The sequence below is a fragment of the Lacerta agilis genome, chromosome 1 (assembly GCF_009819535.1).
Source record: "Lacerta agilis isolate rLacAgi1 chromosome 1, rLacAgi1.pri, whole genome shotgun sequence".
Taxonomy (NCBI): Eukaryota; Metazoa; Chordata; class Lepidosauria; order Squamata; family Lacertidae; genus Lacerta; species Lacerta agilis.
In genome coordinates this window covers 130092220-130119301 of record NC_046312.1, presented here as the reverse complement: position 1 = coordinate 130119301, position 27082 = coordinate 130092220, and the positions used below count along the sequence as shown (strand labels likewise).

At 44.7% G+C, this 27082-nt stretch overlaps 1 protein-coding gene across 1 annotated transcript in view; it reads right to left on the bottom strand.

The window, feature by feature from the left end:
- Nucleotides 1–1331: 1331 nt before the first annotated feature.
- The window catches only part of ATIC (5-aminoimidazole-4-carboxamide ribonucleotide formyltransferase/IMP cyclohydrolase), a 38166-nt gene continuing 12415 nt past the window's right edge, over nucleotides 1332–27082 (bottom strand). The window contains exons 6-16 of the mRNA XM_033171042.1: nucleotides 26640–26791; nucleotides 26399–26555; nucleotides 24862–24987; nucleotides 24169–24276; nucleotides 23391–23476; nucleotides 20884–20973; nucleotides 19809–19937; nucleotides 17208–17300; nucleotides 5554–5736; nucleotides 2649–2804; nucleotides 1332–1835 (exon numbers count right to left, since the gene is read on the bottom strand). Of these exons, the coding sequence (XP_033026933.1) occupies nucleotides 1716–1835; nucleotides 2649–2804; nucleotides 5554–5736; nucleotides 17208–17300; nucleotides 19809–19937; nucleotides 20884–20973; nucleotides 23391–23476; nucleotides 24169–24276; nucleotides 24862–24987; nucleotides 26399–26555; nucleotides 26640–26791 (1400 nt within the window). The 3' untranslated portion in view covers nucleotides 1332–1715. The remainder of the gene's footprint in view (nucleotides 1836–2648; nucleotides 2805–5553; nucleotides 5737–17207; nucleotides 17301–19808; nucleotides 19938–20883; nucleotides 20974–23390; nucleotides 23477–24168; nucleotides 24277–24861; nucleotides 24988–26398; nucleotides 26556–26639; nucleotides 26792–27082) is intronic.

Genomic DNA, 27082 nt, shown 5'->3' with positions numbered 1-27082 from the left:
GAAGTGTGACTAGCCCAAGGTCACCCAGCAGCTGCGTGTGGAGGAGCGGAGACGCGAACCTGGTTCACCAGATTAAGAGTCTACCGCTCTTAACCACTACACCACACTGGCTCTCAGCATTTGTAAGGGGCTTCAGCATTTGTAAGTCTTATGTGGGAGTATGTAGAGTAGTAGAAGCTGCACAGAGAATTTTGATGTCCCAGTGCAAGTGCTGGCGTATTTATACTTGGACCACAAGTTGGTGTCCAGATACCTAGTACTGGATACAGACAATAAGCGTACAGCAGCCCAATAAAGCTTCAGCTACTCCCTCACCAAACCTGTTGCAGATCCTCCTGCAGTTGTTCCCCAACCCCTTGCTAACAAAAGAATGTACTTTGGTTGCTTATAAGGGCATGGCTACAAACTACTAAATTTGTTCTATAAATTTACTCAACATTTACTTGTGCTGGACCCCCTTGAAATTCTCACTTATCAGTGTGACTGAGGCTTCTCCCATGCTTGTAGGTCTGTAAAACCTCCCATCCCTTTTAAAAAAGGAGGTTTAGCAGTTGTGGAGGTAACGTGTGCTGAGGGTGCAGAATAAGTTTTGTAGCTGCCAGTCACCTCATCATATTTATCCGTGATAGGAGAAGCCGCAGAAGAAGTTGCGATCGGAGTAGCCAGTGAACACCACAAGGGGTCAGGCACCCCAAATTCAGAATATCCTGTCTGCACAGTGCTAAGTTTTTGGCACCAATTTTAAACCAGCACCCGGGCTTTGCCTCTATGCCTACTGCTGTGAAGTTTGCTTATCTTGCTACCATTTTAGATTGTTAACGCTCGCTGATGCGTTACATTTTTACATATTTTATTAACAATTGTAACTAGCTCTTCGAAGAGTGCGATAGAAATACCCTATTTCATTGCATCATTGCTGCATTTTTAATGCTCGTTTCCCCCCAGGAATTTTTTTTTTTTTTTGCAACCATTATGTAATGAATTACGGTAATGGCTGGAAGCCGGCAAGGAGATTGGAAGCCGTTGTGTCCCAGAGTGTGGGCAGGAGACGCAGGCCTCAGCGGTTGGGTTTGAGCCAAGCCGTGGGGCGCTGGGAGTTCATTGCCTGCCAAGTTTGCACAGGCCTCCGGCAGCTCGCATGCCCCGAGGCATGAACAGATGGAGGGACCCAGGGAGGCAAAACCAATCTGGCACCTGGGTTGAATGCCCTTCCCAGTCAATAGCCAGCAATTAAGGCCCAGCTCCACGGATCCTCCTGCTGTCAAATTATATTTTGTGGGGAAAGCACTGGAACCAGTTTTAGAGCTGCAAAAATGGGGGTGAGACTATTATGAGATTAAATGCGGTATTTTAATATCAAAGTACAAAGACCACCTGCTTCCCACACATACAATGCCCAGCTGATTATCTGCATACTGCAAAAGCCAATAAAACCAAAGTCCACGCCTTGAATGCATGAAGAATTTGACTTCAGACACATTAGTGACAAACACTTTTGTGCATTCATTTTTCAAGAAATGCATCAGAGGTTAGCTACTTTAGTTTTCTCAAAGCGACGGGTATTGCGTGTAGAAAAAGAAGTGAAATGTGCCCGTGAGGACTGGCTTTTTAGAAAGCAAGCAAGAACCCGTGAATGAGGATGCTTTCCCTGCCTAAAGCAAAGAGACAAGCAAATGAGCAAAGGGGAATGTCTGCAGTGGCAACGTGCGGGAGCTTCAGTGGTGGAAGAGACGGAGGCTGGTATGAACGAGAGTTATTCCCAGCTCATCACAGGCTTCGATCACAACTTGGTCAGCTGCTGAACCAGAAGGGGCAGCAATGAACTGGACTCCGCTCTGAGAGAAAAGGAGGAGGAGGGAGACAAAAACAAACCAGCTTTATTGAACCATTTCATTAGCTGAAACAAAATAGAAAATTATTTCCAAGAGCACCTTATAGAGACCAACTGAGTTTGTTCTTGGTATGAGCTTTCGTGTGCATGCACACTTCTTCAGATACACTGAAACAGAAATCACCAGATCCTTAAATATAGTGAGGGAGTGGGGAGGGGTATTACTCAGAAGGGTGGTGGGAATGGGTGATCAGCTGATAAGTCTTGCAGGGAAAGGCAAGGGGTGAGATGGCTAAAGATAGCCTTGTTATGTATAATGAGATAAGAATTTCATTAGCTGTTGCACAATTCTGCACATATGGGGTGCCCACAAAAGCTGTCAACCACTTTTAGGGAAGGTTGTCCTAAATGGAGGTCAGAGACGATGCTAAGGGCGGTGAATCTTCTCTTTGGAAGGTGCTGAAATATGAGAATTGTAACCTGTCTTGAGTTTGAGTAAGTATAAACCAGTTTTTTTCCTGAAATGCATGTCTGGACTAAATTTCCCTACAGCTACTCTTGCTTCCACTTTGATATCTCTTACTTGCAACCATAACCTACGTAATAGATTTTAGGGAGCCATTATGCAGAGCAAGAGCGGCTGGGGAGACCCAGCCAGATGGGCAGGGTATAAATATATTATTATTATTATTATTATTATTATTATTATTATTATTATTATTATTATTATTATTATTATAGCTAACTGGACATATTCTCCTCAGCCCTGTTAGTCATTAAGAGTCACAGTCAACCCCCCCCCCTTCCACAGCCTTACCCGCTTTGCTCTGTCCACGTTATCCCTAAAAGGGAAGAAAGCATCAGAGCTGAGCGAGACTCCATTCAGTTTCCCAATCCATGCCTTTTGGTCTGCCTCAGTTAGCAAAGCCGGGACTTCCTTGAACAGCGCCTTCCACTTGACAAGATCTTCATCCTGCAATGGGGGCATTTTTAAAATTCACCTGCTTCATTGATGGCATCTAATTCAACAGTGCGGGCAAATACAGTGAGAATTATGCAAACAGTTCTCCCAAGTTCCTTGCTACAAAATTTGCTACAATAAAGCCCCTTCCGCGGCCAGGGCTCGGCCTCATGCTCCCTGCTTCCTTCCCTCACGTTCCCACCACCTCCTCCCTTTAGGTAGGGCTCTTCCTGACCTTGCTATGGACCGCGGTTGGTCGCCGTTGAGGGGCCTGGTAGGGATTTTTTCCACCTGGCAAATTGGCTCTGGCCTGGTGGTTTTCGCCTACCTCGTGGCAACTTGTCACAACTTTGGTTTTGGCGGTTAGGCATTGGATTATCTAGAAAGCTGAAGGTGGGTGGGGGAGGTTGGACCATCAACTCCCCCAAAATGCTGAAGGGTACTTTGTTAAATGAGTTCGAGGGGCGTGTCCCTGTCCGAAACCGTGGGAGGCGAGGGCCAAAGGCACGATATGACCACAGGATGAGTCTCTAGCTGATGTGCAGCAGCAGGGCTCTCCCATCGGTGGTTAACCCTTCCCAGACTGGAGTCTGATATGGTTAGTTAGATCCAATGCCTAAGCCAATACCGCTCAACATCCGTAACCAATAAAGTTGTGGCCATTTCATGCCCATTAACCTTACATATTGACAAACCAAAAAGTGACAGGAGAATGGAAATATGTAGAAGAATATATGAAAAAAGAAGGAGTTGAAACAAGATTGTTGATCTGTTTGGAATGATTCACTCACAGGAGTTAAGAAAATGTAGATATAAATAATAGTATGTGGACATAAACTTGATTGGGAAAAATAAAATAAACAGCACTGACAGGAGTATTCGTAAGGAACACGAAGTAGAACTTTACGAAGCCTTTTAATTTATATCTTTAACTTTTATCTCTAATCTACCTATTATTATTTGTAATTCCTTTTCTTATTTGTAATTGGATGTGAGCTGTGTGTGTAACTTACCTTTTCCTTTTGTTTTTTTCCTTTTGTTTTCTTTTTTTGTAAATCTTTAAGTTCATTGTAATACTGTATGATTTGTGTATGTAACTTACCTCTTTTTTGCTTTTTGTTCTTCTTGTAGCTTTTTGAGTTTGAATGCAATACTGCATGAATATTGGATTTTATTTTTAAAGATATTTCAATAAAATTGTTTTTAAAACAAAATAAAATAACCTTACATATTGTGTCCAGTGTCATTATTTCACCACAGGAGGGTCGGGATATTGACATGCAACACCTTGCTACAAAATTTGTACTCGGAGGTTTATTAAATTCTTAGCCTCCCTGGTTCCTTTGTTGTTTAAACTAATACATACACGTACCCTTATAGCTTCCTACTACAACGCACACTGCTCATTTCAGAGTCATATGCTTCGCTTGGCCTATTTTGTGCCACTCCAGCCAGTGAGTAAACATCAAGGCACCCAAACATACCATTTAGCACAAGGAGCCCAACACAACATTTAACAGAACAGGATCTTGGCTCACTGTCCTCCTGTGTCTTGAGCACCACTAATCCAGCTGCCATTTGCCCCAAGGAAGCAATCAGACTTCTGACATGATTTGCAGAATGCCTGTTTTAACCACATCCCGGTTTGCTTCACTGCATTCAGACTTTATTGCATTCCAAAGGGATGTATAGTTTATCAAGTTATGCAACGTTTGAACTTGCTAGAGAAGCATTCAAGTAAATGGAATGAGAAGTCAAACACCCTCCTGCAGTTAAAGGGGGTGGGGGCATTGTTCAAATTTGGATTTTAGTTTTTCTCTGATGAGAACTAGGCGGCAGCTCTGACTTAATTTCTTCTGGTACTTCAGACTGAAATCTTTAGGAACCTTCCCTCTTTACGAACCAGACCTGAATGTGGAAGCAGCTATAAAGGTACCCGGTTGGATCTTCTGAACTATCAGTCGATAAATATGATGTATGACTATTTCCCCTTAAAAACCCTGATATGGAAGGAAGGCACTTGATATTGATGCTAGTTTTATTTGCACCTGAGTCTTACCTTTCAGGCGTCACATCATGATGGGAGTATTGTTTGCCTCAGAGAAATTCAGAGATGTCTGGCCTTTTTACAGAGGTTTCCAAGGATCCTCTAACTTGGGGGGGGGGGGCCCACTACCCTAAGAAGTCTAATGCACTTGGAACAAACTTGCCTGTTTTTTATACTGTTGTTTTTTGTAATTAAGTACTACATAAAAGCAAGAGAGAGTTGCAGCTTCAGTAACTACAGTAATAGCACAAAAGTTCACATAGATCCAGCCATGGGAATCACAACCAAGAGTTCCCATCCAAAGTACATGAATATGCAAAGACACACCCCTTTCTCCCTAGGCTTTGGCTATCCTATTGAATATTTGAATAATGCAGCCCCTTGGGGCACAGAGCTTTGGCAGGGTTGTAAGCATTCCACGATGCCTCCTACGTGAGTAGAGGTTGCACGTGGCCTAGTGGTCAGAGTGCCAGACTAGGACTTTGGGAGGCCAGAGTTCAAATCCCTGGTTCGGCCATGAACCTCGCTGGGTGACCCTGAGCCAGTCACTGCCTCTCACCTTAATCTACCTCACAAGGTTGTTGTAGGGATTAAGTGAGGAACGGGGAAATCATGTAAGCCACCTTGAACTCCCTGGAGAAAGGGGTATCAATGCAACAACCACTCCTGAACAGATTCTGGAGTTTGTCTTTAGCCAAGTGTCCCCAGGCTTACCTCTCCAATGGTCCCTGTGACATACTGATCGATAGCATTAGAGATTTCCGCTCTTTTCACTCCAGCTTTGAACTTCATGGAGAGCACCCGTGGGTGGTGCCTGAGCCACCAGTGGTTTGCCTTATCTCCAGCCAGTCGGGTGCAATGGATTCGGGACTGCTGCCCTGCCCCAATGCCAACCACCTGAAATAGACACAGCGCTGTAATTATCTGGAGGAAGGGCAAGCTTCCATGGGCACCTTTTCCTAAGAAATTCACTCAAGGCCTCACCAGAAAAGCCAAACCTTAAAACAAACTGTGTCACCAATATATGAGGAACGACTTAGGGAGCTGGGTATGTTTAGCCTGGAGAAGAGAAGGTTAAGGGGTGGTATGATAGCCATGTTCAAATATATAAAAGGATGTCATATAGAGGAGGGAGAAAGGTTGTTTTCTGCTGCTCCAGAGAAGCGGACAAGGAGCAATGGATTCAAACTACAAGAAAGAGGATTCCACCTAAACATTAGGAAGAACTTCCTGACAGTAAGAGCTGTTGGACAGTGGAATTTGCTACCAAGGAGTGTGGTGGAGTCTCCTTCTTTGGAGATCTTTAAGCAGAGACTTGACAGCCATCCATCAGGAATGCTTTGATGGTGTTTCCTGCTTGGCAGGGGGTTGGACTGGATGGCCCTTGTGGTCTCTTCCAACTCTAGGATTCTAGGATTCTATATACCAGTTTAGAAACAAGATTCCTGAAGATTACACACCTGCCAGGGTGGGAAGCAAAATATCTGTTAACAAACAAGACTGCTTTTTCTTCAATAATCTGCATAATGAGCCAAGGAAAAGGGAGCACTCAAGTTCTAAGCATCTAGCCTGCTCTGGGAAAGCAGTTGTACTGCAGGGTGTGAGACGAGCCGTTCTCCAACGTAATATTCTCTACTACATTGTAAGCTATCTTGTTTTCCACTAGCTCTACCGACTTCATTGAAATGCGCAGATGGCGCAGGAGTTTAAGGCAGCCAAGGAGTCATTTTTTGCTCCATAAGACGCACCCTTTTCCTCCTAAAAAGTAAGGGGAAATATCTGTGCGTCTTATGGAGCGAATGGTGGTCCCTGGAGCTGAATTGCCCAGGGGCCAAAAGAGGATCATGCCTTTTATTTTACAAAGAGAAAAGGGGGTGTTGAAAGGACCCCGCTCAGCAGCTGATCAGCAAAAGATCGGGAGAGAGATAAGAGTCCCGACTCCCTTTCAGCCCCGCCCTCCTTTGTTGAATGTGCTGCAGAGGGAGGTTGTTTGTTTCCCCAGCGACATGTGACTGGCTGATTAGATTATCTGTCTGGAAACTGTAGAAATGGCTCCCTTTCCTTTAGAAGCTGCAGAAATGTGAGTTGAACCCCATAAAAATGGGGCTTTTCCTCTTTGCTTTTCCCCCTTTGCAAAAGGAGCTTTGCTTTTCCCCCTTTGCAAAAAAAAGCTGCAAAAAATTTAGCTGATCCTCAAACAAACAGGGCTTTTAGAAGAGGAAAACCAGAAAAATATTTTTTTCCTTGTTTCCTCCTCTAAAAACGAGGTGCGCCCTATGGTCCAGTGCACCCTATGGAGTGAAAAATACAGTAGGTGTCACTGGCCTAGAGAAGGCTCACTGCAGCCCTGAATGTCTGGATCTTTTAGGGACCCCTAATATTTTAGGGACCCCAACCCAAAGGGGGATTATAAAGCTCCAAAATATTTCCTTGGAATTCAGTCTTACCAGGTTCAATAGGACCACAGGCTGTGTAACCTAATGCTGTCCAGCATTATATGAACTTGTCCACGTAAGCAAAACAACATATAGGAAAATTGTCAAAGGTTAGACTTGCTGGCATGGAAATATACAGCTCAGGAGAAATAGGTAAATTTCTAGCTGAAATTTATTCATTAATTTAATACAATTAATACACTGCAAAAGAAACCAAAAAACACCCCCCCCCACACACACACACACCATTTTGGTTTACAAACATGCTGGAACATATGATGATACAAGAGTAACATAAAAACTGCTGAGCGTTTTTTTTAAAGGGGTGGGGAGACACAACTCATAGGCCTCTAACGTTAAAGAGAAAGAAGGAGGGGGGCAGGGGCAGAGGAAGGGGGACGAAGGGAGCGCACCACCCCGGGCAGCGCGATCCCGGCGGGGTTCCATCACAGCTGCCCCCCCACCCGCGCTGGGCACCCTGCCCCCACAGGCTGCGCACCCCGCCTCCAGAATGCGCTCCCCACCCCAGGACGCATGCCAGCCCCGCCCCCGCCACATGAAGCTCCTCCACTGGAGAGGGGCAAGCAGAGATACAGAATGCCAACATCCAAAACTTTTGAGTTCCATTCACTCTCCCGTCCCTACATATTTTTTCCTGCTGTTGCCACTTTAGTTCTACATATATTTTCAAACATTCCCCCCCCACAACAATGAGGACTAGAAAAGCAGGCTGAATCTAAATGAAATTTAGAAGGCAGGCTGGATTTTTATATTCTCCAGATGGTATCCAGTCGGTTCCGGGCGCGAAGCCTGGCTGCAGGAGGGCAACTGCAGCCACACAGATTTCCACGTTCCCAAAGAGCGCAGTCTGGATGTTCAATATCAAGGCTGCCTCCTAAGTCCATTCAATATTAAAGTCACTTGCTTGAGGCAGGGAGGATGTGGAGGCAACGGCGGATGTTGTCTGGATGGTGGTGCTGTGGTCATTGGGCCAGAGGAGCTCCAGGGGAGCTGTGGCAGCCCCACAGGTCCACACAACGCTGCTGCTCCAAGATCACAATCCCCCCCCCTTCCCCTTATGGGGGCACTTATAGTGGTATAGTGCAGTGTTTTTCAACCTTTTTTGGGCAAAGGCACACTTGTTTCATGAAAAAAATCACGAGGCACACCACCATTAGAAAATGTTAAAAAATTTAACTCTGTGCCTATATTGACTATATATAAAGTAATTCTCTTGAATAGGAATCAAATAAACACAAAGAAAGTATTTTATAATTACTTTATTATGAAATAGTAGGTAAACAAAAATATGAAAAATTATAAAATACTTTATTCAGTGCGCAACCTGGGTCTGTTTGGCTGTTTTTTTTAAATCTTTCGAATTTTCAAATTTTTCCCACGGCACACCAGGCAACATCTCGCGGCACACTAGTGTGCCGCGGAACAGTGGTTGAAAAACACTGGTATAGTGGGCATTGCCAAAGCCAGAAAGAATTAACTGGTGCAGAAAGAAAACTTCTACTAAGCTAATGTCTTTCTGCTTAGTAGCAAATCCAGTTTCTTCCTATCTAAATTCTACCTGCCTGCATGTGCTCAACCTGATATACAAAAAAAGTATCAGGTGTTACAACAACTACAATACAGTGGTATCTCGCAAGACGAACGCCTCGCTAGACGAAAGGCATTCGCTAACGAGAGGGTGACTCGCAAGACGAATTTTCCTATGGCCCTGACTCGCAAAACAAAAACGTTTTGCGATTCCCCCCCGTAAAACCGCGCTTCCTCCGACTGTGCTTCACAAGACGAAATTTCCGCTATGCGACAACGCTCGCGGAACGAATTAATTTCGTCTTGCGAGGCACCACTGTACAACAAAACCAAAACACCAAACCAGCTTGCAAATATAAAGGACAATTTTACTTAGCTAAGCAGGTTTCGCAACAGCTTCATCAGTCCATAATACTATACACTACTTCTGATCAACTGTACTACTTTTACTGTGGGACGATGAGAAGGTGCTTGTCTGCAGCTACAACTCTCGTATGACCCCTGCCTCTACATCTGGCCTTGTGAAGAACCGTTTCTTGCAACCGTTCCCACTTACACAACTTTGCGCTTCCAGTAGATAACTATCTGCAGAACGATTTGCTTGTTTCTACTATGACACTATCATTATACGCATTATTGGCAGAGTTGTGCCACTAGTTGACTGTAGGTTTTAAGTATCTCCAGGCTTTGACATGCACGTTGCACTTTATTTTGCTTAACTAAGTAAAATTGTCCTTTATATTTGCATTTTAGTTTGTTTAACTAAGTAAAATTGTCCTTCATATTTGCAAGCCGGTTTGGTGTTTTGGTTTTGTTGCATTGTGCTCAATCTGAAGCAGAAATAGCAGCAATCCATCAGAAAACCCATGTATGTGAAGACAAGTTCTTAAGAAACTAGTCTACTTCAAACAGCCGTACTGTAAATCCACTAATAAACCAAGAAAGCAAAACGGGGTGCAATTACTCTCACGCGTGAAGTTTGGCTAGCAAGCTTCTTTTAGCATCCAAAGTTTTTGTGGTCTCAGCCCTTCTAATATGCTGTTATATCTATCTAAAACGCTCCGGGAAAAGTCATTACATAATTTATTTTACAGGTGGGCTGGAGAGCAGTTTAGCAGACTGACTGGAGAGGATACTTTTAAGAAGACACATGTTTTATTTTGCCTAAAGCCAAGAGCAGCCTTACACCACCCACCCTCCCTCTCTCTACAGACCAGCACTCCCAGGGAGAAATGTTAACCTAAAACCAGGTAATTAGCAATGCAATCAATAACAATTTCCCTGCTCATTTTTTTCCAATTATAGAAATTACCAGTTATTATTAGTCATGGCTGCAATCCTATCTAGCAGCGGGCCTTAATAATGTTTACTGAAGGAATAGCATTTGACACTCTAAAATACAATTTGGGTGTAGAAATTATGATTGTTGGGATCAGGAGTCAAGAGACCAAATTCAAATAGCCATTCAGCCATAAAGCTAATGGGGTAGCCTTGCATCTTTCCAGCCTAAACTACCTCCTGTTGTGAGGATAAACATGTGTGTATAAAGGTAAAGGGACCCCTGACCATTAGGTCCAGTCGTGTCCGACTCTGGGGTTGCGGCACTCATCTCGCTTTACTGGCCGAGGGAGCCGGCGTACAGCTTCCGGTTCATGTGGCCAGCATGACCAAGCCGCTTCTGGCAAACCAGAGCAGCGCCATTTACCTTCCCGCTGGAGCGGTACCTATTTATCTACTTGCACTTTGACGTGCTTTCGAACTGCTAGGTTGGCAGGAGCTGGGACCGAGCAACGGGAGCTCACTCCGCTGCGGGGATTCGAACCGCCGACCTTCTGATCAGCAAGCCCTAGGCTCAGTGGTTTAACCCACAGCGCCATCCGCGTCCTTATGTGTGTATATGTATATGTGTGTGTTTTTACAAACTATGCATTCTGCTCTGAGCACCTTGAACTAAAGAGACAGAATAAAAATCTAAACAAATCCAGGGAAAGATGTAAACCTCATTCTAATGCAATGAAGACTCGAAACCTATGCTATAACTGTACATTCACAACCCTGCACTAATTCAGATAATCATGCCAGTTCCATGCTTAGGCAGTGCAACTCTATGGATTTTTGTTGTTGTTGTTGTTCAGTCGTTCAGTCGTGTCCAACTCTTCGTGACTCCATGGACCAGAGCACGCCAGGCACGCCTATCCTTCACTGCCTCCCGCAGTTTGGCCAAACTCATGTCAGTAGCTTCGAGAACACTGTCCAACCATCTCATCCTCTGTCGTCCCCTTCTCCTTGTGCCCTCCATCTTTCCCAACATCTTTTCCAGGGAGTCTTCTCTTCTCACAAGGTGGCCAAAGTACTGGAGCCTCAACTTCAGGATCTGTCCTTCCAGTGAGCATTCAGGGCTGATTTCTTTAAGAATGGATAGTTTTGATCTTCTTGCAGTCCATGGGACTCTCAAGAGTCTCCTCCAGCACCATAATTCAAAAGCATCAATTCTTCGGCAATCAGCCTTCTTTATGGTCCAGCTCTCACTTCCGTACATTACTACTGGGAAAACCATAGCTTTTACTATACGGACCTTTGTCGGCAAGGTGATGTCTTTGCTTTTTAAGATGCTGTCTAGGTTTGTCATTGCTTTTCTCCCAAGAAGCAGGCGTCTTCTAATTTCGTGACTGCTGTCACCATCTGCAGTGATCATGGAGCCCAAGAAAGTAAAATCTCTCACTGCCTCCATTTCTTCCCCTTCTATTTGCCAGGAGGTGATAGGGTGGCCATGATCTTAGTTTTTTTGATGTTGAGCTTCGCTATGGATTTTACTCTGAAGCAATCACCATTTGCTCAGATAGATCTTTTTACTGTAGATTCAAATTCTGAATTCACTTTTAGCCCTGCATTTAAAGGGCAGTAAAAGGAAATTCTTATTACCTCCCAGTGCCAATGCAACAGGAAACCTAGAGAGCAAATAGTCTCTTAAGTTAAGTGACTGTCATCAGGGAGGTGGCCAAAACTCAAGAGTTTGCATCATCCACATGGATTTCATTTTCAGCTCAATTATTTTTGGGGTTTGGGCCTTCATTCTGCTATGTTAAAAACAGGTTTGGGGGGGCACTTTCCACTCTCCTCACCCCCACCCTCTGCCATATTTTGGGACTGTCTTCCTGTTTCCGCTCTTTAGAAAAGAGTACCAGGGGAGAGACAAGTTGCTTGCTGGGTCAAGAGGCCTGGCCACTGCCTCAAACTTTCCAGCTTGGTTAGGCTGCATTTGCCAGATGTTAAAGCCCTAAGTCCAAGGCCAAACTGAAAGAAACGAACCACTTGCTGTCTTATTCCTACAGTGATTTCACATCTTGCCAGATTCATTTAAAAAACAAAAATAAGGACCGTTCCCCAGTGACAGGGAATGAAAAATCTGGACTTGTGTCCTCTTTTTTTTTTTAGCAGCCAATGAATAATATGCTCCTAGCTAACAAGTCACCCACTGGCATTACACAACATTGCGCTTGTTTAATATTCCTCAGGGGCTGCACAATGAATGGATTTACAGAGTCCTGCATGCTAGGCAGCTGTAATGTTCTGCCTGCCCCGTTAAAAGGGTCTTTTGCCTAACATGGCTTCCCCACTGGTTTCAGTACTGCATTGAACCTCAATACAAGCTGATTTTACACATCAAATAACACTCTTCATCTTCACAACAAACAAAATACTGCACCTGTAAGCAGTGCAAATGCTTAGTCTATGGCAGTAGATCTCAAAGGGCATGCCTTGCCACACTGGGGTACCAGGAGAGGATGCTAAGTGCGGTCGGAAGATTCAAGGGCAATCAAAGAAACATCCCAACATTTCAGTGTAGTATAGTATCAACTTTTTTGGGGGGGGGGAATGCAGAATATGGATATCTTTTTAAAATGGGAGCAAGAGCACTGGCTGTTTTTTCTACAGTTCCCCACAACATATTGTTGTGAACAGGGATTTTGAACTCTGACAAATATGAAAGACCAGAAAAGAGAAAAGCTTCTTTGTGTTGAAGAGATGAGTTTGTTCGTCTCAAACTATACCTAATATAAATGAGATTACTCATACTTAAGGCACAGATGTAAGAGGCTCGTTTATAATTACATTTTGGAAATGATTCGTGTTCTTATGGCGCTGCATTGTTTTATACTTTCTGGATGTCTCATGACCATATTATATAGTAGTTGTGTTCTGCGTTATAAATCAAGCACTGCTAGGAGTTGTTTCTTTGTGTTTTCCAATGTATTTTTTATCAATTAAAAAAATCTGATGTGGGGTGAGCTAATTTACCGTATTTTTCGCTCCATAAGATGCACTTTTTCCTCCTAAAAATTAAGGGGAGATGTCTGTGCGTCTTATGGAGCGAATGGTGGTCCCTAGAGCCGAATTGCCCAGGGGCCAAAAGCAGATAGTGCTTTTTATTTTACAAAGAGAAAAAGGGGTGTTGAAAGGACCCCGTTCAGCAGCTGAGCAGCAAGAGATCGGGAGAGAGATAAGAGTCCCGGTTCCCTTTCAGCCCCGCCCTCCTTTGTTAAATGTGCTGCAGAGGGAGGTTGTTTGATTCCCCAGCGACATGTGACTGGCTGATTAGATTATCTGTCTGGAAACTGTAGAAATGGCTCCCTTTCCTTCAGAAGTTGCAGAAATGTGAGTTGAATTCCATAAAAATTGGGTTTTTCATCTTTGCTTTTCCCCCTTTGCAAAAGGAGCTTTGCTTTTCTCCCTTTGCAAAAAAGCTGCAAAACTTTTAGCTGATCCTCAAAAAACCAGGGCTTTTCCCTTTGCAAAAAAGCTGCAAAACTTTTAGCTGATCCTCAAAAAACAGGGCTTTTAGAGGAGGAAAACCAGAAAAAAAATTCTTGTTTCCTCCTCTAAAAACAAGGTGCGGCCTATGGAGCGAAAAATACGGTATGTTCTGAAAGTGCAGCCCTGAGGAAAAAAAAGTTTGAAAACCTCTGGTCTGTGGTGTTTGATTCATTAGTTGTTGCTCCTTCGTAATTTGTAGTCACTGAGTGAAAGACAAGATATGTGACGTTGCTTCCCTTCCAAGCAAAGTGTGCTCAGGATCCTGTGTGAGCCTCTATACTCAAGGAGCCATAGGACAGAAACCACGACTCCCTCCCTCCTTAACGCTGCCCCTCGGCAGCTCCTTACAACCTCCACCTTCAGATCTGCTCCCAGGGCCAAAAAGCTTATTTACCCCTGCATTATAAAGGTAAAGGGACCCCTGACCATTAGGTCCAGTCGTGTCCGACTCTGGGGTTGCGGCCCTCATCTCGCTCTATAGGCTGAGGGAGCCGGCGTTTGTCCGCAGACAGCTTCCGGGTCATGTGGCCAGCATGACAAAGCCGCTTTCTGGCGAACCAGAGCAGCGCACGGAAACGCCGTTTACCTTCCCGCCGGAGCAGTCCCTATTTATCTACTTGCACTTTGACGTGCTTTCAAACTGCTAGGTGGGCAGGAGCTGGGACCGAACAACGGGCGCTCACCCCGTCGCAGGGATTCGAACCGCCCACCTTCTGATCGGCAAGCCCTAGACTCTGTGGTTTAACCCACAGCGCCTTATAGTTTCCACCAATTCCCCAAACCACATGCAGCCCCTAAAAAATGTACCTTGCTTTGGTGGTGGCAAAAATATAGGTGGCCATGGCGGGAGAGGGGCTGGGTCTACAGGAAATTAGCAAAAAATCACAGCAGGGGTTTCTGCTGGATGTGAATGGTAGCAGCCCTTCTATCCCCGTGGAAGAACAATTCAGGGTCTAAAGCTATGTGCTTCTATTACCTTTATTCCTTCATAAGCATTCTGCGCTGCTTAGCTTATTATATGCCTCTTGTCTAAAGAGTAACTGAATTTGAGCACCGGGATTCCTAGTTAAGGGGGAAATCAGCAAATCCTGTCAGCTCTGAAGATAAAAACTTGAGGGGCACTTAGGCCTCCCTCCACGCTTGTCGTGTGCCTAGAAAGCATGGGGGGCTGAGCTGTTTTCCCCTTGCCCTGCGCCTTTCCCAGGGAAAACCCTCTCTTTAGCTCTAAAACGGAGCCAACATCAACCCAGAGGAAACCCAAATTGCAGTTTGCTCCAGTTGAGTACTAAAGAGCTTAATACTCAGCTGAGTACTAAGGAGTACACTCAGTTTCCCTGGGGAAAAGAGTGGGGGCAAGGGGAAGTGTGGATAAGCCCTCAATATCAGGAGCTGGGCAATATTGAAGCACTTCACAAGGAGCAGGGGGGGGGGTCATGGCACACCCACCTGAAAGTTAAGGGGCCGCCCAAGGGCTTGTTTATTCTGGGTGTAGCCCTGGTCCTTCAACATTTACGGGAGATTTGCCATGGATTTCAATGGCTCTTGAATGGTGCCAAAAGCAACTGAACATTTATACAGGCAACACTATGCCAGCCAAGTACAAGGTATATCAAAAGTGCCCAATGGAGAGTTGCCATTTAAGGTCTGAAGGACTTGTTTATTGCAAGGAAAAATCTCGGTGTATTCTAGTTAACTCTCTTGGGATGTTTGCAGAGACTGCAACAGAATACAGCCCTCGTGTGCGTCAATGACGGTATAAACAGTTCAATCATTTATCCGGAGAAGAAACAGAAGCAGGATTAGAATCCTAAATTATTCCAGAGGCTTCCCCCCCCCACTTGCTTTCCAGCTCAGCCTAGCCTCTGAATAGCCCCCTGAGCACATAAACAAATCACAGGATGAAGTCAACTAAGAGGCTTTTGACACAGAGAAAAAAGCTCATTATGTTGCTATAACTGCTACCGTTAAAAAAAGTGTTTGTGGTGGGGGCAGGGGTAGAAGCCCAACATCCGCAGACAAATAAGCACAGTTCAAAATGTACCATACACAAACAGAATCAAAATGTACACCATTTGCCCCAAATAGCAAAGTGGAGTCTCCCTTCTGCTTCAACCTGAATGGAGTCTCTGACCTCTCCAGCATCACAGATGGTACAGTCATTATTGCAATGCTCCAACAATGGAAAATGCAGCTGTCTCTGCAAAGGCTCTGGAGGCTGATCAGCACAGGAAACATCAAGGAGGGATGCTCAACACTTTTCTTGAAAGAGAGCAGCGGCAAACACGCTTTGTTCCTGGACCAGTCCTATTTATTATGCTTATGCGGAGGACATGAGCTTGAAATGACCTGTGAGACCAACAGCAGCACAGCTACAGCCCATGAGGCTTCTCAGAAGCACTTTAATAAGACCAAAATTAAAAACTGTAGCACCAGCGCTGCACCAACCTCCTCACCCTTCCCGGCAAGCAACAGGGACGAACCTTGTGGGAAGCTCCCACAATCTCTCACCTTGCAAGGTTACAGTGTTGATAAAGCACAGGACACATGACCACCACCCTAGACTCCTTAGGAGAACAGAGCAAATTGGTAAGTTATTAAAAAAAGGTAAAGGTAAAGGGCTCCTGGACAGTTAGGTCCAGTCAAAGGTGACTATGGGGCTGCAGCACTCATCTCGCTTTCAGGCCAAGGGAGCCAGCGTTTGTCCACAGACAGTTTCCCTGGCTCACTAGAGGATTTCCTGCCAGTCTGGCCCTAGCAGCACTTTAATGCAGGGAGACATATTGACATTTACGGCCCAGTGGCAGCGAGCCTGTATGGCACAACAAGCGAGTCTCCTTGCAAAGAAAGGCAGGAGAACTCTTTCGTCAGCAGATTGGCCCCAACAAGCCAAACCGTCTTCAGAAGGACAGCGGCAACTCAACAGGAATCAATATCTCAAACACAGTTTCTAGCTCAACATCGCCACTTGTAATTGTGGGCAAGTTCAGAACTGGAAAGTATGCACAAAGGTCTGCCATGCACTTGAAAATAATAAACAAGAGGTGCGAAGGGGAACTCTTCCAAGGCATGCAAGTAGCGCTCTGAAGTCTGATGGGGCAGTAAATATGCCAATGCCTAGTGGAAGAGGAAGCGCTCTTTGTGCACGTGCATGTAAACACACTCAGATTCCGGATGAAGACAGACTGCAGTGACAGCGTGGCGTAAATGGTTTGAAAACACATTCACTGCATACTGAGTGTATTTGTTTTCTGGGCAGAGAATGTGCCCTCAATCACTTTCAATGTATGTCCATCATCACCCACTATGCTGCTGGCTTCAATATACTGTGGTAAACAAACACAAGGGAATTTTTTGAGTCTGTGAGCCAGGGAACATAGAAAGAGGCGGGAAGGGACTTACTGGGGAAGGACGTATCAAATGGAACTTGGCAAAACTTTAACTGCGGGCCCTGCAGAAAGATGTCTGAATCACCGCGCTTGCATCGGTTTCACAGCACCAGGTTTCAAAAGCTGACATTCTGGGCAGAAAGTACAATGGGATGATCTCCCTTGAACATTTCCAAGCATTTACCTGTCCATTCTTGGCATAACAAACCGAATTAGACTGGGTGTATTTGACAGCGATGCTGGCAACGATCAGATCTCGGACTGCTGGCTCAGGCAGCTGAAACAACAAGAGAGAGGTGGCTGTGAAGGTGTCTCTATTAAAGTAATGGAAATTGGCTGCAAAGGCAAAAGGAAAAGGGGGAAAAAAACCACTTCCTAAGCAGCGCTACTCAAGACATAAACCTGAGGATCAGGGCACTTACTTTAATACCCTATATACTTGAGTATAAGCCTAGTTTTTCAGCACACTTTTTGTGCTTTAAAAGCTGCCCTCGGCTTATACTCAAGTCAACCATTCCTTAAGAAGTGTACAAGAACGGTGGTTCTTTACTCTCCCCAAGCAGCTTGTTCCATTCCTGAACTGCTCACATAAATGCAAACTTTAGACCCCAGAAGGCAGAAAGCCTATCAGTTAAGGAAGTATTAAAACCCCACAGGTGCTCACTTTCTCTGGCTCCTGCTTAAGCAGGACAGGATCCCAGCCTTCTCTGTATAACACAAGGGAACATTGCGCTGTGGGTTAAACCACAGAGCCCTAGGGCTTGCTGATCAGAAGAATGGCGGTTCGAAACCCTGTGATGGGCAGCAAAGGAGGAAGAGGAAGGAGCAGCCCAAAGGGCTGCTTTGGGCTGCTCGTTCCTCCTCTACCACAGTGGCAAAGGTGAACCGGCTTATACTTGAGTCAATAAGCTTTCCCACATTTTTGTAGGGAAATTAGGTGCCTCGGCTTATATTTGGGTCGACTTATACTCGAGTATATACGGTAACTGTTGTGAGTCTTTACTCTAAACACTCTGCAAACCAATTATCTTCTATAACCTGAGTGGTTAGATGACTGTTGAATTAAAATGAAGGCACAACAGTTTCTTTCTAGAAAAATCTAGGAGGTCTTTTAACAGAATTCCCCTGCAGAGCAAGGCAGCTGTCTCCATGAGACACTGACTTCTCTTAACCAGCCCTGTGAAAGTCTCTCTCCTGGCAGCGCTGCCTCTTCCCTGCAGAAAACCAGCCCAGTGAGGGAGACCAAGAGGGGAGCTGAGAAGAGATGGGGCTGGGGGCACGTGACATTCATTCCCAGAAACAACACTGAGTTGCTAGAAGCCAGGGTGCAAGGTCACTGTGAAGAATGTCTCTACACATGCATTCTTCTGTACTGGCTGGGGACAAATGAAAAATTATTATTATATTACCGGACAGTTAAGAGATGTTTAGTCAAACTGTGAAGATGTGAGAGACGGTCTGGCAGCTTTTAGGACCAGGTCTGAGCATTAAGTTTAAACTGTGCCTCTATCAGGCTTTGTTTTGTATCGTTTGTAACAGCCACGCTTAAAACCGACCGTAAAGACTTCTGTCTGTACTCAATCATTTCCTGCGATTTATTTCTAACTCTCCGTGCTAGTCTTGGAACTCCCACATGCTGTGGAAGCTGCGTGATTGCTGAACAGCGGGCCAGGTACTTGGAAGTGTGCTGGACCCAAAGACAGCCGCATACCAAGCCCCAACAGGTTACAGAAATATCCAACAAGCACCCCAAAGGATTTATCTGAGCAGGAAAGTTGGGTTTTCAGATGAGCAAGTTTCACCAGTATAGAGAGCAATTGGCTTCCGCTTCTGCCATCCTCACTACATACAGGATCTCCAGCCCTTGTCCCCGGATTTCTTGGCATCCTTGTATTAATAGTGAAGATGGAAAGTTTAGTGACTGACACCACGGCCGGAGCAGTCTGGGGAAAACAGGCAAGCAGTGATATTTCATGGCAACTTGATTAATGGCAAAGTGTTCTGCAGAGCCACCTGCTGATCTGAAGTGGTACTACACCAATAGGTTGGGCACCTGCCTGTCTTTGGTGAAAATGACCAGGTTCTGAATGGGCTTCTGGACTTGTTTGAAGGAGAGGTGTTTGCAGGGTGTGTGTGTGTGTGTGTGTGAGAGAGAGAGAGAGAGAGAGAGAGATCAGCCTTTGGAGAGGACTAGTGTTTGGAACTGATGCTTGGTGTTCTGTTCTTTTCAACTCAAGATAAAGAAGGATGGAATCCGAGAGCTGTACAGGTGAAACTCGAAAAATTAGAATATCGTGGAAAAGTCCATTTATGTAAGCAATTGTTTTCATTAGCTACTGGAGCTTAATATATGAGATAGACTCATGACATGCAAAGCGAAATATGCCAAGCCTTTATTTGTTATAATTGTGATGATTGTGGCGTACAGCTGATAAAAACCCCAAAGTTGACATTGTTAATTTGGGGTTCTCATCAGCTGTGCGCCATAATCATCACAATTATAACAAATAAAGGCTTGACATATCTCGCTTTGCATGTCATGAGTCTATCTCATATATTAGTTTCACCTTTTAAGTTGAATTACTGAAAGAAATGAACCTTTCCACGATATTCTAATTTTTCGAGTTTCACCTATATGAGCAAAGCCTGAGTTGTGCCACTGAATTATATACTGTTAAGACTGAACCATTAAATGGTCTCAACTTGGCACTCTAATTTCCGTTCCTGACAGGAGCCTTGTCAGTCAGCTCTCCTATCAAGCCACCCTTTCCTTTCCTTCACTTACACTTTTATTTTTAGTAACGATGTTTTTGAACAGAGATCGGTCAATCACGCCATCGTTCCTCTTCTGCATCAAATGCAATCCAAACAGAGTGCGGATTTCGTTTTCATCCGGCTCATAAGCTGGGTCCATCTAAAAAGCAGGATTCTGTTCTTAATGCCTTGTCAGTTTAATACAGTTTCTCTCATCGCTTATTGTTAATGAAGTCCCACCCCCCCCACACACCCACTCAAAAGCACCTGCTGAAATGCAGGAGCCAACAAAAGGTTTACCAGAAATGTTCAACTCCCATGTCCTCACAAATGCCAAAATACACTTCAAAACAAGCAAGCGGCACCTGCTGAAAGTTTCGGTGTTGCGGCTTCCCAAAGTGTTATTCATCTTTCACGGTTTCTAGCCTCCTTCTCTTAAACTGACTATGACTGCAGTCCTAGAAACATTTCAGTAGGGAGCAAGCCCCACTGAATGCACTGGGACTTGTTCCCGAGTAAAAATGCGATGGGTTACCCCACACAGCACACAGATTGAGGGGTTTTCTATAAAATAAATAGCAATATTTTTGGCATTTTATTTCTTTGCAGAACTTTGGAGTGCAAAATCTGATTGGTCCGATGCAAGTTGGGAGTACTTCCACACTGGTAGATTTAAACAGGAACTACTTTTAAACCATATGCCATTAAACTCTAAATTGATGGCAATGTTGTATTCATTACCTTTTGGACCACGGCCATATTGTCAGGTTTTCCTTACTGAAGGTTTTTTCCCCTTACTGTCAGGTTTCCCTTACTTCTTGCAGTCCTATTAAACCATATATTGCAAACTACAAGCACACTGTATGGAAAACAGTTTGCAATCACTAAAATGAGTCTCCTCAACCTAGGAGGCAATTTTAAGAAAAGCCATTGCGCTTTGAGGTTTTAAGACGTGATGAAGTATATCTTTATTGGTTTTTGCTTAAATATCACGCTTTAAAAGTAAACTGAGGGAGGGAGCAGAGAGGTCTGGACGTAGTTGGATATGACTGAGGAGCTGAGAGAGACAAATCCATCACACATCCCGTAGAAGTTCAAACACTAACCTGGAGGACGCAGTAGCTTCCATTTTTCTTTTTGGATAGGATTTTGAGGGCTTCATCATCATAGCCTGGAGCCACAATCCCATCAGATACCTGTATGCACAACACATGTTTGCAATAGATTCCCTTTTTCCTATTGGATGAGTCATGTATCTTCTCGCTTATTAAGCAGAGGCTACTGGACCATGAAATCCCAAAACGTCACCCCTCCCAGCCTTCTGTATGCTCATTTGCTCACTTAGGATTGCAGCCCCACCGTGGAGTAATGCCTAATTTCTTTTATAATTTAGATACTCCATCGCACTGCAGAGCTTTTATGCTGGCTCGTTTAAAGGCATTCCCCTCATCTGTAATGTTTGGAAGGTTTCAAAAAATCCCCTTCCTCAGTTCAGTATACCTGAAGGAGCGTCTCCACCTCCATCGTTCTGCTCGGACACTGAGGTCCAGTGTCGAGGGCCTTCTGGCGGTTCCCTCACTACGAGATGCCAAGTTACAGGGAACCAGGCAGAAGGCCTTCTCGGTAGTGGCACCCGCTCTGTGGAACGCCCTCCCATCAGATGTCAAAGAGATAAACAACTACCTGACATTTAGAGGACATCTGAAGGCAGCCCTGTTTAGGGAAGCTTTTAATGTTTAATAGATTATTGCATTTTAATGTTCTGTTGGAAGCCGCCCAGAGTGGCTGGGGAAACCCAGCCAGATGGGTGGGGTATTAATAATAATAATAATAATAATAATAATAATAATAATAATAATAATAATAATAATAATAATAATTCCAGAACAGATTCTGCTCCTGTAATAAGAAAACACCAGCTACAATATGTCATGTAATCTTGGATTGCCCTCTTCTCGACACCCATCGCAGAGATCTCCCTTACAGCTCAAAATATCCACTTATAAAGAATCTATAACCCAATACCTGTTGAGGTATGATACTCCCAAAACTGCCAAGATTGTTTTGGGATATTTAGCCGAGATTTTTAAAGCTAAATCTAAAGTTGTCTGATTTATTCAGCAGTGGCTAGCGAGCCTTTTATATGTTGCATGTGTTTGGATTATTAATATATTTGGATGACTTTGTAGGATTTTATTGTTTCAACCTATGCCAATAAAGGTTAAAAAAAAAGTTAAGCCACCCAAGAATGTGCAATATCTTATCAGCAAGCTAAATTCTAAGGTAGTGTCAGTCCCATTGTAGCCAGAGCAGAACAGGCACAGATGAGAGGGAGGTGTCAGCATGCTCCAGGGACCCTTAAGGGAATGATCGCCAAAACTGCCCAATAAGGAGTTAACCCTTTCGGTGGCCAAGGAATCCTGTCTGGCACTTGGGAGGGGGAAAGGTGCAGAAAACTGAACTGAACAGAATATTTTGGAATACTACATAACTGCTAGCTTGCTAGCACCCTGGACAGGATCCCTGCCACCACTACTGCAACATTTTGTTGCAGGTTCCACTGGTAATTACAGAAGACTAAATCCAAGCAGGCTACCTCTGCCCTGCAGGAGGGGCTGGAGCCTCCTTCTAAATGAACCTTTTTGGGGGGGGGGGCAGAGGGACAGCCATGGATTTGTTAGACGGCCTACCTTTAAAACCAAACTAAACACGAAAACACAACTTAAAACAAATGCTCAGCCTGGAAAAAAAGAAAAAGAAATCTCAATTGGGATTTCCAGCTTGTGTAACAACCTGTCAAACAGCCTTAGGTATCTCCCGTGAGATATAAAACAGAAACTGATCAGAAAAAGGCATAAAAGTTAGGTATAACCCTAGGAGTATCAATTTAACAAAGGGGGGGGGGAGTGAGAGAAAAGATCAGTTCAAGAATGTGTTCTTTATTCTCCAAAAAGTGCACATAGTTAGGCAAAATGATTAGTACGGACTTCCTGTTGTTCCATCTCATCTGCTGCTTTATAAAAATCAAGAGGTCACAGGCTGAAAGCGAATCCAAAAGTTTTAGGTGAAGGGTACAATTATGCTCTTGGTGGCTCCAAGTCTGAAAACTGGCAGTCGTGGATCCATATTTCAGAACTGTGAAGAGGAGATGGGATTTCTCTTTTCGTTTCTTAATGGCGAATGGCAGGGGTTTAGTCAGGCATTGCTCTGGCTACAAAAGAGCAGTGTTCAGGTCTCAGTGTGCTTAGGTTCTGGTCAACAAAGCTTCTCAAGGCCTCTGCGTACTTTAGAAACTCCTTCCTCTCAGCCATTCCCTTGGACTCACTTCTGCCCTTTATCGCAACATGGGCAAAACCCAGGCCTAAAGGTCTAGCCTTCCACGCACTACTAGGGTTTAGGGTTTCAAGATCAGGGCAGGTTCCCAGGGCAGCACGGGGATTAGTGAGGAGGACAGGGGGAGAACGACACCCATTATATGTAAATCATATGCAACAAAATCACTACCAACCACCTTATGCCTACCCATGACCATACATGACTCTATGGTCATGTAGTGGCCAGGCCAACTCCAGCCATAGTGACCAGAGAGGTGCATAATGCCACGGGGACTCACCTCTCTGGAAATAATCTTCGCTGTGGGGACGTCACAGGTGTCAGAGAGAGCAATGAAGTCACCAAAAGACGACATCCTATCAGCACCTGGGGGAGGAAAAGTAACATTTCGCACCAGAAAGGTCACCTACCAGAGTCAGGGATCCCAGAATTTAGCTTCAGCTCAATCCCAGGTGCATTTACTTTTGAGTAAGTCCCAATGCGTTCAGTGCTCCTTACTCCCTCGGGACTTCTGGCAGGTTTCTTCTTAACTGCAGCCCAGGTCACCCAGCTGGCAAGCCCGCTCAGTGTAGCAACTGAACATTTTCAAGCATCACAGTATTTATTTTTTACGTGGTTTGCTGAAGAACCAATGGTCGCCAAACCTGTGTGGTACTTGCCAGGCACCACGAGTTAACAAAATTGCTTAGAAGAATCCCTTTTCCATGGAGTTCTTCTGTCTGTTGCCAGGAGCTACAATGTGGCGGAAATGTCCAACCAGCCCGGGGCCATTTCCAACAGATGGGGCACTGCTGCCCCCCAATGTCATGCAATAAACAGGGGGAAACAATAATTCTACAGAGGGCAGTAAGATCAAAGGCATGGATGCAACCCTGTTATGAAAACCCAGGCTGGATCTATACAGATATAAAAAAACGCTGTTAACAGAAGCTATTGGGGGGGGGGAGCTCCCAAGGCAATCTGCCATTGACTTTGGATTCTGCTCTACAACGCCATCTGGTGTCACATTTTTATAACACATTTTAAACGTTATAAACTGACCTGAAGATCACACCCACCTCTTGCTCGCGCATATGCAGATGCCAAGGGCGTCAGGGTGTGGTGTATGTCGTGCACCATGCAGACTTGAGCTTCCTGTTCAGTGAGAGGGATGCCAACAGCTGCACCTGGTAGACAAAAGAAGTAAAGGCAGTAAGAAGAGCTTTGTCTCTCCACAGCGGCTGTGGCCAATGGGGGCTTGGCAGCCCAACATCTGGAAGGGCCACAGGCCTACAGGTGCAGTTACCATTTGCGTATGGCACTGCCCACCTGCACATATCGGAACCTGAGCTTCCAATTGGAATTCCATTATTCAAACTACAAGAAAGAAAGAAAAGACTTGGACTAAGCTATTTGAAACTGGACAAGACTGCCTTGGATGGTGGCGGATTATCCTCTCATAGAGGTTTTCAAGCAGATGTTGGGTGGTGAGTTTTTGGAGAAGCTATAGCAGCGGATTTCCTGCATTGGCAAGGAACCAAGGGACTTCTGAAGCCCCTGCCAACTCTATGCATACAAGCCGCTCCAAGACACAGAAGTGCACAGCAGAGCTCCAGCTCACCTTTCTGTTAAGCATCTCAGTTCTTTTAGATAGGACATAAGTGCGTCTTTGCAGATGTAACACAAGGAATACAGTCTCCTTTAACACATAGCGCAGCTGGAGAAAGCCAAGCAAGTTAACCGGGACCCATACTTGGAAGTCAGAGTCTTACCTGCTGGACTGACATGTTTGAAGGAGGCTGCGGCTGGAATGCCCAAAGCCTGTTTGAGCTCCTTGACCAGCTGCCAGGCATTCAGAGCATCACACAGGTTTATGAACCCAGGAGAGCCATTCAGAACTGCAGGCAGAACATAAAAGTAAATTCAGTCATAAAGTTACAGGTAGGTAGCCGTGTTGGTCTGCCGTAGTCAAAACAAAATAAGAAATAAAAAAAATCCTTCCAGTAGCACCTTAGAGACCAACTAAGTTTGTTCTTAGTATGAGCTTACATGTGCATGTGCACTTCTTCAGATACACTGAAACAGAAGTCATCAGACCCTTATATATAGTGCATGCACACGAAAGCTCATACCAAGAACAAACTTAGTTGGTCTCTAAGGTGCTACTGGAAAGAATTTTTTTTATTTTTTATTTTGTTCAGTCATAAAGGCCATTCTTATGCAGGGAGCACCCAAAGCCAAAACGGAAGGCGCCGTTCAGTTTAGGAACAAAGTGTTATGAAAACAACTACCAGACTTTTAGAAGACATCTGAAGGCAGCCCTGTTTAGGGAAGCTTTTAATGTTTAATAGAATGTTTTATTTTAATATTTTTTTAGAAGCCACCCAGAGTGACTGGGGAAACCCAGCCAGATGGGCAAGGTATAATTTTTTAAATTTATGATGATGATGATGAATTATTTCTCTTTGTTTTTAATCCTACCAGTGGTAAATTCAAGGGGAAGGAAGGAAGGAAGGAGGGAAGGTCCCCCCGTCCACTTTTACATTAACAAGAGCAATGAATGAACCATCTGAGGGCTTGAAGAACTTGACAACATTCCAACCACTAAGCCACACTTAGTGGTTCAGTAGCATTATTGAGAGCCGGTTGAAATGTAGTGCCCAAGAAATGGAGGTACAGCTTAGGAAGTCCCTGCTCCTAATCTCACCTCTTTTACCTGTTTTGAATGTACTGAATAAGTGTTGTTCTCTGCAGTCTGTGATGTGGAAATATCAATTCTGACCCACCTGATGGTAGTTCTTGTAAAGATTACAGTAGAAATGTGCTCCGTATATTCAAAAGCACTGTTTCCCAGTACACAGGTCCCACTATCAGAACGCTTGTTATTTAAAAAAAAAAAATCTGTTATCTGAACACAAAGGATTATACCAAAACCTCACTACACGAATGGCTGATTCAGATATCCGAACAGCCAAAGTTTGCCCACTTCCTTGTTTGTTTTTTGCTGGTTGGCGGCAGCCATTAGGGGCAGAAACCATGGTGGGAGAGAGAGAGATCAGAGAAATCAAGGAGCAGTAGAGATTGGGCAGTTCAGTTTTTCCTTTGTTGGTTGGCTGCAGCAGTTTCAGGCAGACGTCATGGAGGAAGGGATGATAAATCACAGGTTACAGAAATGTTCCCGTAGGAAATCATCAGTTCGCTATGCAAATGCTCACTTAATGACTGATTCCCTGGGGACGCACTGCGTTCAGAAAGGAGGACCTGCATGCATTATAAGGTTATTCAGAACAGAATTACAACACATCCTACCTGAAAGAGGAAGCTTAGACCTCAAGGTGTAGAGCTGAGCAGGAGTCTGGTGTGGATTCATGCCATACCTCAGGGGAAGTTGAGACACCCCTTTGCTGTACTCTTTCCTGAAGTAATCAGAGATGGCCATGTCATACTGAGCAGTGTGAGTGAAAGCCTGGAGAAAGAGCATGGAGACCAGTCAGTCGGCAGGATACTTGAAAAGTTGTGGGAAAGCACCAGGCGCAGTCAGAAAGCCGACCTTCAGAGCCAGTTGCTGCCGAGTTTCCAAAGTCGTATCCTTAGCGCTGGACGCCTGCATTTCCTTTGCTATGGTGCGATAGTCCCCAGGATCACACACAACAGACACGCGGGCGTGGTTCTTTGCAGCAGCCCTCAGTAAGGCAACACCTCCTGCAATTAAAAGGAAGCGAGGAAAACCATCACCGTTCCTCTGTACATCACAGATTGGGAGCTTAAGGTCCTCTGCAGTGCCTTTTCCCTAACTTAAAAACACCAAAAACACGCTGATCCATCCAGGGTCTGCCAGAACACTCAGGAGAGGTGCCAGAACCAAGCTGAAAAAAGCCCTGGTTCTCCGGATGTTGCCAGTCTGCAAATTCCACCATTCCTGACCAGCGGCCATGCTGGCTGGGGATCATGGGTAAAGGAAAATGGACCCCTGACCATTAGGTCCAGTCGTGT